The sequence below is a fragment of the Coenobita brevimanus genome, chromosome 3 (genome assembly GCF_032717465.1).
Source record: "Coenobita brevimanus isolate Jiangsu-jjx chromosome 3, ASM3271746v2, whole genome shotgun sequence".
Taxonomy (NCBI): domain Eukaryota; kingdom Metazoa; phylum Arthropoda; class Malacostraca; order Decapoda; family Coenobitidae; genus Coenobita; species Coenobita brevimanus.
Genome location: NC_136956.1, coordinates 2,534,660 through 2,552,935, shown reverse-complemented (window position 1 = coordinate 2,552,935; position 18,276 = coordinate 2,534,660). Strand labels below are relative to the sequence as shown.

The window sequence follows — 18,276 nt, the reverse complement described above, 5'->3', positions numbered from 1 at the left end:
AGAGTCCAGTACGGTGTAATAAATCGCTTAGGAAAAGGTGCTAGGGTGCTTCCTCAGCCGACAAGAATATGTAAGCCACAGTAAGATTCTCAGACATTTTATGCGGTCACTTAACTACAATACTCGCAGTTGCGTGAAGTTCAATAGGCTTGGGGAATAAGGTAGCAATGGATCTCCTTGGTTACTAGACAAATCACTCCTTCAGCCTGACTACACCTCGCCATTAACCGAGCTAAAAAGGGATAGAGTTACTTGGGATAGTTGTTACGTTAAAGTAGGTGGGGTATAGGAGGAAGTCTGAAGTAGTGATAAGTCTCCTTGGTTACTAGACAAAATCTTTCATTCTGACTACACCTGGCCATCCTCCCTTCAGGTAATCAGCCGGCATCGTGAGGGCCGCACCATCCTCCTCACCACACACCACCTGGACGAGGCTGAGACGTTGGCTGACAGAGTGGCAGTCCTTCACCAGGTACTGTCACGTCTTGGTTGCATCTTAATTTCGTTTTTCATTTCTTTCCCAACTTTCTCCTTCTTCATTTTCTCCTCCTCTTCCCCCTCCTGCCTATTTCTTTTTTTTCCCATATTTCTTCCTCTTCTCCTCCTCCTCCATCTCCTCTTGCTTCTTCCTTTTCTTCTTCTTCTTTTGTGATTTACTTTAATTTACTGGCGCTGAATGGGAGCCTACGCGTGGTGGCGCTGTGTATCCCGAGTAGAGCAGCTGCAGTGAAAAGTAGGGGACTCCTCTAGTTAGGACAGTAGATGTGGCAGGGAGGTGGAGTTGTGATTGATGTGGCACTACGTATTTGCTTACTATGGAAATCGAAGAATGTGTATGAAACAACCTCTGTGATTGGTGGTCAGAGGTGCCTGCCACGATGTATAATGCTTTTACCCACAAATCCTACACAAGTTTTATTATTGTAACTGTTAGGTGATTAAAATATCTAGAACAGCAACAATAAACATTACCAATTTGCAATAAAGTCTGTGATTGAATAAAAGTGGGGTAAGAGGGAAACAGTCTTTTGTCAAAACAATAATGATCTGGCAGCTCTGAGATCGTAACCCAGACGTAAGAACACAGCAGCCTGGGGTCACAAGGACTATATGAAGCAGTATGATACCACTAAATATTTACAAATTACAGCTCCTGTGAGAAGAGTGGAGAAATTGCAAGATAGTGAGAAAATGACAGAGTATAAGAGCATAGTGGAAGAAAGATTGGGAAGGTATGAGATAGAGCAGATGGAAAGGGTGGAAGACGTATGTAAGATATTCACGGAAGAGATAAGCGCAGCGTGTGAGGCGGTTTGTGGAGTGAGGAGGAGATGCAAGGGTGTGCAAGGGACAGCATGGTGGAATGATGAGGTGAAACGAACTGTGGAACAAAAGAAGAAGGCATATGGTGAATGGTTGGCGAGTAGAGGTAGGGGAGAAGATGAGAGAGAGAAGAGAGAAGTATATGTGAGCAGGAGAAGGGAGGTTAAGAGACTGGTGAAGGAGAGTAAGAAGAAAGTGGATGAAGAGTTTGGGAGGAATCTGAGTGTGAAATGGAGGGAGAGTAAGAAATTGTTTTGGAAGGAGGTAAAGAAAGTAAGGCAGTGTGAAAGGGGAAATAGTAGGGGAGTGAAAGATAGGAATAATAGATTGTTGGTGGAGAAGAGAGAGAAACTGAGGAGATGGAAGGAGCACTTTGAGGATTTGTTGAATGTAGAGAGTGAGAGCACTGTGAGTATAAGTGGTTGGGGAATGGCTGGGAGAAGAAGAGATGAGAGGAGGGAGGAAGAGATCAGTGGGTCGGAAGTAGTGGAAGCGATGAAGAAGATTAAGCTGGGAAAGGCCCCAGGAATTGATGGAGTGTGTGGTGAAATGCTTAGGTATGGGGGTGAGATTGTTGTGGAGTGGATATGGAAGTTGTGTAGATTGGCTTGGGAAGAGGGAAGGGTTCCAGAGGACTGGAAATCAGGTATAATTGTTCCTCTGTACAAAGGAAAAGGGGAGAGAGAAGTATGTGGTAACCATAGGGGTATTTGCCTTCTTAGTGTGACTGGTAAAATATATGGTAGAATACTCATTGATAGGGTTAGGCATATGACAGAGGAGCTAGTTGGAGAAGAACAAGGGGGATTTAGGAAGGGAAAAGGGTGTGTAGATCAGATATTTGTTCTAAGATGTTTAGTGGAGAAGTATCTAGAGAAGGGAAGGAAAGTGTATGCTGCCTTCATGGACTTGGAGAAAGCTTATGACAGAATAGATAGGCAAGGTATGTGGAAGGTATTAAGAATATATGGAGTGGAGGGGAAATTGTTGAGTGCTGTGAAGAGTATGTACGAGGGAGCTAGGGCTACGGTGCGAGTGGATGGTGAGCTGAGTGAGTTCTTTGATCTCAATGTGGGACTGAAACAGGGTCGTGTGATGTCTCCATGGCTGTTTAATATATATGTGGATGGGGTTGTAAAGGAGGTGCAAGGTAGGGCAGTGGATGTGGGGGTGGCCCTAATGAATGAGGGTGAGATTTGGAAGCTTCCGGTGTTGCTGTTTGCTGATGATACAGTATTGTTGAGTGAAGATGAATGGGAGTTGCAAGGTTTGGTGAATGAATTTGGAACAGTGTGTAGGAGGAGGAAGCTGAAAGTTAATGTAAACAAAAGTAAAGTTATGGTGTTTGAGAGGAATGAAGTCACAGAATGTGCAGTGAGGTTGGATGGTGAGGATATGGAGAATGTGAGTGCATTCAAGTACTTGGGTAGTGTGATGAGTAAGGATGGAACTTTGGGGGATGAAGTACGTGAAAGGGTACAGCAGGGAAGGAAGGTTGTTGGTACACTGAAAGCAGTGATGAGAAATAGGGAGGTGAGTATGAAAGTTAAGAAGTCACTGCATGATGGTATTGTGATCCCTACCCTGACGTATGGAAGCGAGGCGTGGACCTTGCAAGAGGGGAACAAGTCAAGAGTGAGAGCAGTGGAAATGAGTTACTTGAGAGGAGCATGTTGAGTGACGTGGAGGGACAGGTTAACAAATGAAGAAGTGAAGGAACGTTGTGGGGTAGATGTGGATGTGGTTGAAAAGATTAGGAGAAATACACTGAGGTGATTTGGACATGTGGAGAGAATGGAGAATGAAAGACTGACTAAGAGGGTGTATTGAGGTGAGGTGGAGGGAGGGAGAGGGAGGGGTAGACCGAGGATGAGGTGGAGGGATGGAGTTGAGAGGTATATGAGGGAGGGGGGGTGAGTTGGGGGGAGGGGAGTCAAATGGTGGGTGACAGAGTGACTTGGAGGCGTTTTGTCAGTGGCCACCCTTTGCGGGATTAGGGCGTCGGGCTATAGATAGATAGATAGATAGACAAGACTCGGTAAAGCTAACATATTATCAGCTTCATTTATTCATGTTTACTTGGACTGTCTGACGTCTCGCAAACACGTAGTAAATCAGCAACCTGAGACTAACTCATAATCAGTAATCCCCCCAAGCTAAGGTGAAACTTCAGTTAGTTTGGAACCATTTACTATCAATACGTGACAGGCGGCGTGAAGTGAATGAGAATGGAGATTTAATGTGCACTGAAGTGAAGGGTAGAGAACTTTTAAACATGTAGGGTTAGGATACGTAATAATCATATCCAGGACGTGTGTTAATGTTCGAAATAAAATATCATGCTATTCGTTGCAAACCAGAGCTAATTAGGTAAAAGACGAATCATTAATGAGCGGCGATTGTTGTGCATGTCATAAAACAACAAGGAACATCATTTTGTAACAGGTAAAAATCGATCTGAACTATGCATCCCAGGACATTTCTATACTATGCATTAAGAAATGAAAAAACTGAAACCTGATCCTTATAATGACAACACACACACACACACACACACACACACACACACACACACACATAGTCAGGTTAAGAAAGAGCTGCAGTCATTGTTCACTCATGTCCGTATACACCTCGTCAAATCATTCTTGTCCTTCCTTACTCTCTCTCTCTCTCTCTCTCTCTCTCTCTCTCTCTCTCTCTCTCTCTCTCTCTCTCTCTCTCTCTCTCTCTCTCTCTCTCTCATTTACAACACACTCGTAATTGTATGTATCAAATTAATAGCTAACCCCACTCCTATATCTCCTGAGGCCTTCAACATTTCAGCAATCACAGTAGACACTCTTACTACCTTCCCCTCCTGCATCCTGCCCATTGCCCCGCTCACAGCAGCAGCATCAATCAAAGGCCAAGAGCCAAACCGCTGACTCCAATCACTCCTCATTTAGCAACCGGTTATAATGCTATCTCCAGGCATCTTTAACATCCTCACTGTACACCACTACCCTTCCTTCATCATTCTTCACACACTTCTCACCTATGATATCCCTGTTTTCCCTCTTCATCTGATTTGACACCTTAAATATCATACATTTCCTTTCAGCGCTATTTGGGTTATCCAGTAAAAGTCTTTGAGACCTAGATTTTACATTTGAATACCTCTTTTCTAGCCCTTTGCTTGGCAGCCAAATATTCCTCTTTGTTACCACCCATTTCCATTCCCAGAAGAGTCTTTCTTTCCCCTTAACTGCAGCTTCTTCACCCTCATCCCACCACCGTGTTACCTTATGTCTTAGGAGCCCCTTGTCCACCACCACACTGAATCAGTAACTCACAGTACACATCTCGCAACAGAAGGCATCCCTTACTGCTTGGTTTTTCAACTTCCATATTTCCTTCCTGGGTACATAGGTCCTCTTTTTCACCACCTGCTCCTTAAGCACCAAGTCACAAATCAGTAATTTGTGTTGCTGCAAAAACTCTTCGCTCCCTGTAACCCTAACATCCTTCACCAACCTCTTATCAGCCCTCCTGACCAATAAATAATCACTCTGGCTGCTGTTGCTCCCAGACTCATATTTAATCAGTGTATTTCTCTCTCTCTCTCTCTCTCTCTCTCTCTCTCTCTCTCTCTCTCTCTCTCTCTCTCTCTCTCTCTCTCTCTCTCTCTCTCTCGTGTCCTAAAATAAGTATTGCACACAATCATGTTCATTAGCTCCCCAAATTCAAGTATCCTCTCCCCTTTCACATTCCTTGTACCATATGCACATCCCTCATGTTCCCTGTCATATCCTTGAGCTGCTTCACCTACATGACCATTTAAATCCCCACCCATAACTATAATCTCATCCTCCATACCACCTACCACACATGCCAAGTCATCCCAGTATTTGTTCTTTTCTTAATCATGCAGGGCAACCTGTGGAGTATATGCTAATATTTTTGTAACCAGGAGCTTTCTACACATTTTCAGTACTACAAGTCTTTCATTCACTCTCACTTACTCCCATTTACTTTGAATACATACATCACACACTCAACCCACTTCTTTTCGACAAGCATGCCCACACCACCATATCCATCCACACTTCCCTTCTTGAATAACTTATGCCTACAATCCTTCCCAGCAATCATCCTGGCTGGCTGTCCTCTGCACCTAACTTCCTGTAAGCAGCAGACATCTACCCGCCTCCTGCTCAACGTCTCCACACCACTTCTGCCCCCCCCCCTCCCTTACCCCCTTAAGCTACCCACATTTCAAGATGCCACTGTGAACCTCTTGGGTGTTTTGGTTTCCTCACACTTGCTTTTTATTTTGTTTGTTCATCACCAGCTGCAATAGCGAAGCTGGTATTGTTTTCAATTTGTATGTGTGTCTGTGTGTGTGTGTGTGTCTGTCTGTCTGTTAGCACGATAACTTAGCAACTGCTTGAGATATCATCACAAAATTTCACAGGTGTGTCCTAGTGACAAAAAGCGATCACGAGTTCGAAATTCAGTGAAAGTAAGTCAAGGTCTGTGTGTCTGTCACCACGATAAATTTGCAACCAATCAAGGTATAATCACAAAATTTTACAGTTGTGTAGCAGGGATGAAAATCAGCTACGGGTTCGAAAGTGGTGAAAGTAGGTCAAGGTCATATTCCGAGTCGCGCTAGATGTGTATCAGGTCGCGGCTGGTGTGACTCCCCCCTTGGGACGGCCTCTAGAGTAATTTGTGTTTTTTTTTTTTAATAATAATATCAACCTAGTTTTCATCAGTAACATACAAGACGATATTGAGGTGGAATGTGTACAATAAATCACTGCGAAAAAGGTGTTGCAAAGTGTCCAAAACTGCTCTGAATACGACCATGTATCCCAAGTTTTCTTCTTCCAGGGTCGGCTGCTGTGTGTCGGGTCTCCACTGGCACTGAAGTCAGAGTATGGTTTGGGCTACAGCGTGACACTCAGCAAGCGATCAGCACCACAGGACGCACCAGACTCAGCATCACACTACTCAGGCACTCTAGACTCAGCCTCACACTACCCGAACACTCCAGACTCAGGATCACACTACCCAAGCACTCCAGACTCAGCATCACTCTACCCAAGCACTCCTGACTCAGCATCACACTACCAAAACACACTGCCACTCAGCTCATCACAAACCCCTGATGTAGCAGTTAATAGTAAGTCACACTTATATACTTATAACATATACATAGTCTCTTTAGTGTGATGATGAGGCTCCTGTCATAGTCTACATAGCGCCATAGATCCACACACAATCACCAGGACTCACTTAACTCATCACAAGCTCATAATGTGGTGATTAAGTTCTGCTAGTGATATTCCAGTGGTCTGTTAAGTGTGATGAGAGATTTATTGTTCTTGCTCATTTCGCTCGCTCGAACACCAAATTTAGTCGCAATTTGGACCCCCGACATATGTACCCGAGCGAAAGATGTGTCGCATCAGCAAGAAATGGGGACAGGGGTCGGGAGGAAAACTCTGTAGTACAGTAGCGAAGTTTTTTGGATATCTCAGCCAATTTTCAAGTTACAAGAAAGATAGACACCAATTTGGAAATCGCATGAAAATCCTCAAATATTATCATTTCATAGACAACCCGAAATTCCCAATAGTTTTTCCGTAACTCAAGGAAACGATTTTTTATCAGGCAGATTAGCGGTTGCGTGAGTAACAGCTGTATTTTCCGACGATTGTTGACAGCAACTAGGTTTTGCTTTTTCAAAACAAATAATACCTTCTGTTTGGCTTTTTTATTTTTGGAAATTTTCGACTGAATGCGAGTCAAGCTAATACAATATCCTGATCAACGAAAGAAACTCTGAATTTCTGATTTCTGATTCGAATCGGAGCGCAGCAAGAGATTTGGTGAAAGTAATTTTTGTCAGAGGGCAGAAAGCAAAGTCATTATTAACCTGCTAGGTCCCAAGCCCTAGAGCCAAAATTAATACAAGAGGAGTATTGGCTTTAGGGAGAGTGAGGGAATATTTTTGGTGTAATGTAATAGGTTCTTTTTAGTATTTTCAGGTCAGGAAATCAGAGGAAGATGATGAACCACATGAGACAATATTCAGCACTTCCTTACTTGCTCGCTCACTCGCTTAAGCACGTTCCATACTTTCAGTGTGCACGCCTATTATATGTTTATATTACTCTTCCTTCTATACCCTTTTCATTCTAGCTTGGCTTAAAATTACCGTCCCTCCATGAAAAAGTGCAATGGAAGGGATGCAGAGCCAAAGCATTGTCTTATTCGTCCAAAGAGCTACGTGAAATAAGCTGCTATAGGACAAAAATTTGGGCCAGGCTAAGATGAAATGACTATACCAAAGGATTTTATTTTACTTTAAACCACCACACCACAAGCACAACGCTCTCCATACATACTCCTTCTCCACACAACATACTCCAGCATAACATCCATCCTCTCCACCTGATCAACACACTCCCACTGCGCACACACTCCACACATACTCCCCCTCTCCACACAACATTCTCTCCCCCAATACAACACATTCCCACTCCACACAGCCTTCCTCTCCACGCAGCATACTCCCTCTCCACCACACACTCCAAGTTCCCTATGTTGCATTTACCAGATGGTTTAGTCTCTTCAGTTCAGTGTTAAATTATATTATTACCTCCTCCAAGGAGGTTATGGTTTACCCAGCATTGGTTTGTTTGTCTGTTGGCGTGTCTATCTGTCTGTCTGTGCGTTAGCAGGATTACTCAAAAAGTTATGAACGGATTTTGATGAAATTTTGTGGATGGGTGGTTCATGGGCCAAGGAAGAAATGATTATATTTTTTGGCCGGATCCGGATCCGGATCCGGAGTATCCCGCACAATATCTCCAAAAGTTCTCAATGAATTTTAATGAAGTTTTGTGGACAGGTGGGCCAAGGACCAAGAAAGAATTGACTAGATTTTGGGGCTGACCCAGATCTGGATCCGGATACGGATCCTTTTTTATGGCAGTCATTGGCAGAGGTATGCGCTCTCTGAGCGCTTTCTAATTTTAATCTTGTTGTAATCTTTTTACTCTAACTTGGACTAAAACCATCATGAACGCTGAGTCGCAAAAATAGATTAACACCTGTATATGGTGCTAGTCACGAAGAAGTGCTGTTGAAAGGATGTAGTGCCGCAACATTGTCTCCTTCTGCCACAGAGCAACGTAAAATAAGCAGCAACAGACTAAGATGGTATTCAGGAAGAAGTGCTATAGAAACGATGTAGAGCCGCAATACTCTTCCTGCCACTGAGCTACGTGAAATAAGCTGCAAAAGGACGAAAATCTGGGCCAAGCTGGAGTAAAAATAATATAGTAACATAGGGTTTTATTTAACTTAGGAGAGACCATTAACAGTGAAGGAATTTACGTGCTATCAAAAAATAAATTCACTCATCACACTTTCAAGAGAGTTCCTGTATACTGAATGATATACAAGGCCTGTCCACTAATCCCATAAGCTTGGTGGTGACTTAGAGTAAAACTAATCACACGCTGAGAAACGACACACGACCCTTCACGCTACCCACGCAGTATACTCTCTCTCTCTCTCTCTCTCTCTCTCTCTCTCTTTAATTCATTCATTTTCCACTATAACATTTGCCTCTCCTTACAGTATCTAAAATTTTCACGTAATATCGTTCTATTTTTTTCGTTTGTTCAAATTCTTTCATACTCATTTATTTGAATCAACGGTATCCTTGTGCGATTCGGAAGCTTACTTAACACCTCATCCTTACCGATTTATTTCTGATTCTGCTCCGTTACGATATTCTTATGTGTGATTCATGCAATCTATATCGATATTAAAAAGACACAGGAAGCACAAAAGAGGATATTTATGGGTAGTTTGGAAAATAAATCGCTAAGGAAGAGGTGTTAGGTAGCTTCCTTACCCTAGGAGAATACGGACCTCGCTCTCCGGCTCGTATTCTCGTCGGTTAAGGAAGCTCCCTAACACCTTTTCCTAAGCGATTTATTTCACTTCGTACACCTTGCCGTCCTCATCTGTAGGCTGTTACTTAAATCATTCTAATATCACCATACTCTGCGTAAACAACGTACAAAACGATAGTAGCCAGCCGTTTCCAAAAATAAATCGGTGAGGAAGAGGTGTTAGGGAGCCCGCACATAAAAACATTACCTTTATCTTGGCCCAGATTTTCGTCCTTTTGCAGCTTATTTCACGTAGCTCAGTGGCAGAACAAGACAACACCATGGCTCTCCATCCTTGCCATTGCACTTCTTCGTGACTACCAGCATTTTCTAGTGCTTATCTCCCGTTACAACTCTGTATTCAAGATGGGGAGACTGCAATTTTAAGCCAAGTTAGGGTAAACAGAGTATAGTGTCGAAGCGTTGCATTTTCTCCCGTGGTGGATTTGAATTGATTTGCATATATAATTTCAGTGCTTTGTGATATTTATTCTGATTCAGTATTCTTAAACTCTCTGATATTATTATTATTATTAATATTATTATTATTATTATTATTATTATTATTATTATTATTATTACTATTATTGTTAATATTATTATTATATTATTATTATTGAAATTTCCCACACACCTATGGGAAGGTTTCTTATTCTTGTCAGTCATATTTTTATTATAAAATTGGTGTATTCAAAGGCTATTTGGCCAAGAGCCCTCCAACTGTGTCAGCCTAGACGCAGAGCTGTCCGCATCTTTTGGCCACATATGGTTGGCAGTCCGTTAACAGCATCTCCGAATATTACCCGCAGCACAGAGAACCGAGTCTCTGTCTCAAGAACCGGTTAAGCTAGGAAGCTGAAAGTTGACATCAATATAGCGTTAAGGCAGACGCAGTGCGGGAAGGAGTATGCTTCCACTGGGTTAGGTTATTCTCTGAGATTGTCTGGTGTAAAAAATTGGGACTTTTCCGGATATTCCAGATGTGAGATAATTTCCCATGAATGGTCAAAGCTAGAGCCACCAAATTTGATAGACTTATTGACTCTGATGACCTAAGGTGACACTTTGACCTCAAGGTCCCTTTATAGCCTGGCTTCGGGTAGGGAATGGCTGGGGCAAGTTTCTCTTTATGAAAAATTCCTTCGATAGTGTTGCGGTGTTGTAGTTATTATTATTACTACTACTTCTACTACTACTATTACTACTATTATTACTAGTAGTAGTAGTATTTATATTATTATTATTATTATTATTATTATTATTATTATTTATTTATTTATTTTTTAAATATTATTATTACTATTGTCACCACCATTACGCTCCCATCGACTTCTATAACATTCATCACACATCTCTATATCTCCATTGAATATCAAAACACAAATATCACATTTCACTCTCTCTCTCTCCAAAATTTCACCGTCTTTAACCCCCAACCCCCTCTTCCACCTCCTCCACAGCCAGCGACGTGAAGGGGGTACTAGATCTGCTGCTTGTATATGCGCCAAATGCAAGACTCCTGGAAACGGTGAATGAGGAGGCCACATTCTCTCTACCACTAGAGGATGCACACGGGAAGGATAACAGGTGGGTGGATAGATGGATAGATAGATAGATTAATAGATAGATAGATGGATAGATAGATAGATGAATTGTTGGATAGGCAGATGGATAGATAGATAAATGAATGGTTAGATAGATAGATGGATAGATAGATAGATGAATTGTTGGATAGACATGGATAGATAGATAAATGAATGGTTGGATAGATAGATGGATAGATAGATAGATGAATTGTTGGATAGACAGATGGATAGATAGATAAATGAATGGTTGGATAGATAGATGAATAGATAGATAGATGGCTAGATAGATGGAAAGATTGATAGAAGGATAGATAGATAGGTAAATAGAAAGATGGATAGATTGATAGATAGATGGATAAGTAGATAGATGGATAGATAGGTAGATAAACAGATAGATAGATAGATAGACAGATGGATGGAGATAGATAGAAAGATGGATAGATAGATAGATAAATAAATAGATAGATAAATAGATAGAGGCATTATTCTCTCTATCACTACAGGAGGCCCATAACAAGTGGGGAGAGAGAGAGAGAGAGAATGGATGGATAGAATGATTAATAGAGGAAGCCAGTCTCACTACCACTAAAGGATAGGCATGGGAAGGATAGCAGGCGGGTAGACAGATAGATAGATCGATAGACAGACAGATAGATGGAAAGGTAGATAAAGAAAAGATGCCACATTACCATTACCGGAGGGGCATGACAAGGATAACAGGTGATTAGAGAGAGAGAGAGAGAGAGTCAGATTAGCGTGTGTGAAGGGATGATTGAAAAGATGGAGGGGAAGGAAGGAGAGGGGACAGAAAGGGAAGGAAAGGACAAGACAGGAAGGGAGGGAGGGAAAGGAGGAGAAGAGAATGGAGAGAAAGGAGGGGAGGGGGAATGGAAGGAAAGGAGGGGAGGGGGAATGGAAGGAACAGGAGGGGAGGGGAATGGGAGGAACAGGAGGGAGAGGAAAGGAAGGAAATTTAGGGAAGGGAAAGGAAGAGAGGAAAAAGGAAGGAAAGAAAGGGAGGGAGGGCTCACGAGAAACTACAATACTTATAATTCAGCACTGAGGAACTTCGAGTGATTTTTTTTGTTGGTCCGACTCTGTGCATTGACTCAACAACCCATTCCCTGCGGCCCAGCAGTCCCCCTATGTACCATACACCTCCACATGTCACCACTTCGACGCTAACACCCACCGTCCATATGGAATACATGCTGGGGTTCATACAGGTCTGGTGTGTTGGTATTTGAGGGGGTATTTTTACAACATGTCGGCGGGTCTTGGGGTAGATTAATAAGGTCTTTATTCAGATTTTTTATACTCTTCCTTGCCCCAGCCAGGAATCGAACCCACGTCCATTGGGATAATAAACAACCCTTCTACTGGCTGTTGAACAATATCTCCTCACTTGAAAAAAAATAAAATGAATAGGGTAAGAGTGAAGCAGAGTGTGGTGTTAGTGTGGTGATGAGTGTGGTGAGTAGCTAGGATAACAGGGGAAGGGATCAGTGGAATGATAAAATAGTGAGTGACAGCATGTGAAAGAGGGTTAGAATGATGATGATGATGATGATGATGATAGTGTCAGTAACATCTTTTGCCTTTCAAACTAGTAGTGTTGTTAGGAGAGTTAGGGTAATAAATAGATTCCCTGGAGTTGATGATGATGATACGATGAAAATACTCCTCCTCCTCCTCCTCCTCCTCCTACTACTACTACTACTACTGCTACTACTACTACTACTACTACTACTACTACTACTACTACTACTGACATCATCCTCTGCTCTTCCAGACTGGCAGAGCTCTTTGGTGAGTTAGAGGCGAAGAGAGAGTCCCTGGGCTTCTCATCGGTAGAGCTGCGACCAACCAGCTTAGAGGACGTGGTGATCGCCCTCACCTCCCTCACCTCACCACTCTCCCTCACCAAACCCGTCACAGAAAAGGCACCAGCACCCACCGCCATGCTCAAGTTCCTCTCCGATGTGGTGCCTGAGAGTAAGCATCCTTCCTGGCGTAACACCTGTTCCTTTGCGATTTATTCTCCATTTTGCACTTACTTTCTCTTTCCCTAACCACCTTCCCTCACCAAGCCAGTCACAGGAAAGGCACCAGCACCCACAACCATGCCCAAGCTCCTGTCTGACGTGGTGGCTAAATGTTCGTGGACTGTGAGGTGATTTTCATGTGTAGTTCATCCTCTTTCATACTCTCCCTTACCTTGCTGAGCTTCCCTTACCAAACCCATTACCCAGAGGACGATCAGTGTCGTGTACTACGCCTTGCTTCACTACTGTTCGTTTTGTTTAGTGCTGACAAAGCTTGCATGGATAGTGTATAAAAGAATATAACGTGGAATAATAGTAGTAGTAGTAGTAGTAGCAGTAGTAGTAATAAAATAACAATAACAACAATAATAATAATAATAATAATAACAATAATAATGATAATAATAATAATGACAATAACACTACTACTACTACTACTACTGCTGCTGCTACTACTTCTAATACCACCACCACCACTACTAACACCACCAACAACAACAATAATAAAACAGGTAAAGAAACAAGCGCTTAAATTCCTAATGCCACCCACACATGGCTCGACGCTCCTCAGTCAGTCAACCAGTTTTAATACCCCACACAGAGGAGTCCCCATCTGGCAGTGTGAGTCTGGGCACGCAGCGAGGGAGACGAGGCGTGGGGTTGTGGCTACAGCGTCTTCGTGCATTGCTCTACAAACGCCTGCTGCATCACGGACGGGACTGGAGATTTTACGTTCAGGTTAGACTTGTTTGAATGTCGTAGTGTTTTGATGAGGAGGGGTAAATTGAGACAGCCAGAGATGGACTGGAAGGTATTGGTGTTGTGATGAGGAGGGATTGCTTAAGACAGATGGATTGAAATGTGTTGGTGTTGTGATGAGGAGGGGTAGACTGAGACAGAGATGGACTGGAAGGTATTTGTGTTGTGATGAGGAGGGGTAGACTGAGACAGAGATGGACTGGAAGGTATTGGTGTTGTGATGAGGAGGGATTGACTGAGACAGAGATGAACTGAAATGTATTTGGTGTTGTGACGAGAAGTATATTGAAATAGGGATGCATTGGTCTTGTGAGAAGGGGTAGATTGAGATAAATATGAAATGTATTGGTTTTGTGAGGAGAAAGGGTGAATTGAGGTAGATAAAAAGTGTATTGGTGTTTTGATGAGGAGGGGTACATTGAGATAGGTAGGGATGCATTGGTGTTGTGATGAGAAGGCTTAGACTGAGATAGGTAGATAGGAATGCATTGGTGCTGCGATGAGGAAAGGTAGTTTGGGATAGATAAAAATGTATTGGTGTTGTGGGATAAGGGGTAAATTGAGATGGTTAGATAGGAATGCATTAGTACTGTGATGAGAGGGGGTGGTGAGAGATGGTCTGGGCATATGGAGAGGATGGAGAATGACGACTGGGTGCGATGGGTGAGAGGTGTGAAAAAGGGGTAGATTGAGATGGTTTGGAAATGTGGAGAGGATGGAGGAGGCGGTAACTGAATAGATAGAGAGATGGCCTGCGGTCCTAATGAACCCAGGTTCGAATCCCGGCTGGAACAGTTTAGAAATCAGAATTTCATTAAGCAGACTTTATTGGTCAGTCAGAAGACCCGCCAATATGTAAAAACACCCCTGCTAATACCAATACACCAATCCTGTATGAGACATCTTGCATGTATTCGATATGGACGGTGGTTGTTAGCGCCAAAGTGGTAGTATGTGGGGTTGTATGGTATGCGGGAGGACTACTGGCCTTGGGAACAGGCTGTGAAGCCCATGGAATCTGTCACGTAAAAAAAAATAGTAATAATAATCTGGATGCCGAGGATGAGAGGTGCTAACGTTGAGGGTTGAGTTGTGAGAGGCTGACCGGAAAAAGACCTGAAATGAAGTCATAGAGTGCGACCTCATAGATAAGGGACTGAATGGAGAGGCTGCTAGAGATCGAGTAGCGTGGAGAGCCGCCATTAGGTGACCAAGGCGGATGCATGCGAAAACGTTGAACCCTTTATAAACGAACGAACGAACGAAGATCAAATATTATGCTTTTTGAATACATTAAAGTCCTTTTTGTTTATTCTTGTTACCTCCAGGCAGTTATATTTCATTTTTTATTATCACAATTATTATTATTATTATTATTAAAATTTTCGTTTAGGTCTGGTGTGTTTGAATCCACAGGCATCTTCAGTACGTTAAATTATTCATACTATTATTGAAGTTCATACTGGTAAAATAAAGATTATGTTTGGTAAGTGTGAGGGCGTCAGTATCGTGGATCAGGGTGTATGGCCTTGTGCTGGGTGCAAAAAGGGAGTTGGTAGGAATTTTATGATATGTACAGTTTAAAACAGATAGGTCCACAAGACATGGATTGGCGTTAAGGGGTAGGCAGTAAGGTTAGAAGTGGACTGTAGGATGTTAAGAAATCGGTGTGTGGTATGCAAGGATGTTCGGTCTGTTGATTATAGATTAAGTTTTGTTTGGGATGTCAGGTGGTTGGAATGCATGGAGATCTGCTACCTGGGGGACCTAATGAGTGCGAGAGAAGATGCAGAGACTGATTCCGTTGCCCCAGTGATTTTGTTAGTGAAATACAAGGATAGAGAGGCAGGAATACGTGGATGGAATAAGTGGACTCTCCTGACTATGTAGGGACTCTCCTTTCAACTTACTAGTTCTTCTAAAACGTATCTGAAAAGTGTTGTGGTGAGAAAGGGTAGATTGAGATAGACAGGAATGCAATGGTGTTGTGATGAGAGGGGTAAAATGAGACAGATAGGAAAGCATTGGTGTTGTGATGAAAAAGGTAGATTGAGATAGATAGGAATGCATTGGTGTTGTGATGAGGAGGGGTAGATTGAGATGGGTAGGAATGCATTGGTGTTGTGATGAGGAGGGGTAGATTGAGATGGGTAGGAATGCATTGGTGTTGTGATGAGGAGGGGTAGATTGAGATGGGTAGGAATGCATTGGTGTTGTGATGAAAAAGGTAGATTGAGATAGATAGGAATGCATTGGTGTTGTGATGAGGAGGGGTAGGTTGAGATGGGTAGGAATGCATTGGCTCTGTGCTGAGAAGGAGTAGAGTGAGACAGGTAAATAGTCAGGAGTGGCAGGCTCAGCTTAAGCAGTTTCTCTCCGATTTAGACCAAGCTCTGGGGACAGTGAGAAAGGACGATGCAAGCAGACCGAATCATACGAAAACAGGAAGCTTAAAATGGATGAATAGGACATCAGTGAATAACAGAACTGAGAATGGTGTATTGCAAGAGATTTGACATAAAAGATATTAGCAATGCAACTCGGTAAGTTAGGATTGTTTGGACGTGTTGACAGAAATTGAGGCGACTGTTGTTCTTTTCAGATTAACGTCCTATTACAGGTTATTTTACGTAGCTTAGTGGCAGAAGGAGACAATATCACGGCTTTACAGTCTTTCCATAGCACTTGCTCGTGACTAGCATCATATTCTAGTTAATCTCTACTTCCTGTTATTTCTACTACTATTATTTCTCCACACAGATGTTCATTCTACCACTGCTGTTCATTTTACTGGCTATCCTGGGATCCAAATGCCGGCCAGCCTATCAAGAATCCAATCCTCTCATCCTCAACTCGTCCACATACCCTCCACCCGCCTACACCTTCCTCAGGTTGGTAGGTTAAGATTGCACTGGCGACTCAAGAGCGGGTGTTGTGTTTTGCGCGTCGTGTGTGTGTGTGTGTGTGTGTGTGTGTGTGTGTGTGTGTGTGTGTGATTCAGTGGACGCGTGGGTATTACACTATCAGATTTTTTTCTTCTTCTTTTATGTGTGTTTTGATAGTGATGATGATATGGTTATGGTCTCTATCTATCTATCTATTGCCAGACGCCTCAATCCCGTTTGGGGTGGCCACAAACAAATCGCCTCCAAGTCGCCCTGTCCCCCGCCATTTCACTACCCTGCTCCCAACTCACACCCCCCTCTCTCATATACCTCTCCACCCCATCCCTCCATCTCATCCTCGGTCTCCCCCTCCCTCTTCCACCCTCCACCTCACTCACATACACTCTCTTCGTCAGTCTTTCACCCTCCATCCTCTCCACATGGCCAAACCACCTCAGTGTGTTCCTCACAACGCTTCCTATCACATCCACATCAACACCACAACGCTTCTTTATATCCTCATTCGTCAGCCTGTCTCTCCACGTGACTCCACAAGCTCCTCTTAAATAACTCATTTCCACTGCTCTCACTCTTGACTTGTGTCCTTCCAACAACGTCCAAGCTTCACTTCCGTACGTTAGAGTTGGTATCACAATACTGTCATGTAGTAACTTTTTTACTTCCATGCTCACTTCCCTGTTTCTTATCACTGCTTTCAAGGAACCAGCAACCTTTCTTCCCTGCTGTACCCTTTCAAGCACTTCACCCTCCAAACCTCCATCCTTACTCATCACACTACCCAAATACTTAAACGTACTCACATTTTCCAATTCCTCACCATCCAACCTCGCTATACATTCACTGACTTCACCTCTCTCAAAGACCATCACTTTACTCTTCCCTACATTCACCTTTAGGTTCCGTTTCTTACACACTCTCTCAAACTCATCCACCAAGCCTTGCAGCTCCCCTTCATCTTCACTCAACAACACAGTATCATCTGCAAACAACAGTACAGGGAGTTTCCAAACACTATCCTCTCTCACCAGGGCCACTCCAACATCCACTACCCTACCTTGTACCTCTTTTATTACCCCATCCATGTACAGATTGAACAACCATGGAGACATGACACATCCCTGTTTCAAACCAACTTTCAAAGAGAAAAATTCACTTAGTTCACCATCCACACGCACTGCAGCCTTAGCACCATCATACATACTCTTCACAGCATTCAACAACTTCCCATCTACTCCATATATTCTTAACACTTTCCACAATCCTTGTCTATCCACCCTGTCATATGCTTTCTCCAAATCCATGAAAGCCGCATACAACTTCTTTCCCTTCTCTAGAAACTTTTCCACTAAAGATCTAAGAATGAATATCTGATCTACACAACCTCTTCCCTTCCTAAAGCCTCCCTGTTCTTCTCCAACTAATTTCTCTGTTCTTTCTCTAACTCTGTCTATAAGTATCCTACCATACACTTTTCCTATTATACTAAGAAGACAAATGCCCCTATGATTACCACACACTTCTTTTTCCCCTTTTCCTTTGTACAAGGGAATAATTATACCTGACTTCCAATCCTCCGGGACTCTACCTTCCTCCCAGGCCAATCTGCACATCTTCCACATCCATTCTACTACTATCTCTCCCCCATGCTTCAGCATCTCACCACACACTCCATCAATTCCTGGGGCTTTCCCCGATTTAACTT

At 42.9% G+C, this 18,276-nt stretch overlaps 1 protein-coding gene across 1 annotated transcript in view; it reads left to right on the top strand.

Annotated features, from left to right (window-relative positions):
- The window catches only part of LOC145393963 (uncharacterized), a 263,346-nt gene that overhangs the window by 213,272 nt on the left and 31,798 nt on the right, over window positions 1-18,276 (top strand). Inside the window, exons 71-76 of the mRNA XM_080267943.1 lie at window positions 374-472; window positions 6,199-6,490; window positions 10,739-10,865; window positions 12,657-12,859; window positions 13,511-13,647; window positions 16,429-16,559. Coding sequence (XP_080124069.1) covers window positions 374-472; window positions 6,199-6,490; window positions 10,739-10,865; window positions 12,657-12,859; window positions 13,511-13,647; window positions 16,429-16,559 — 989 coding nt within the window. The remainder of the gene's footprint in view (window positions 1-373; window positions 473-6,198; window positions 6,491-10,738; window positions 10,866-12,656; window positions 12,860-13,510; window positions 13,648-16,428; window positions 16,560-18,276) is intronic.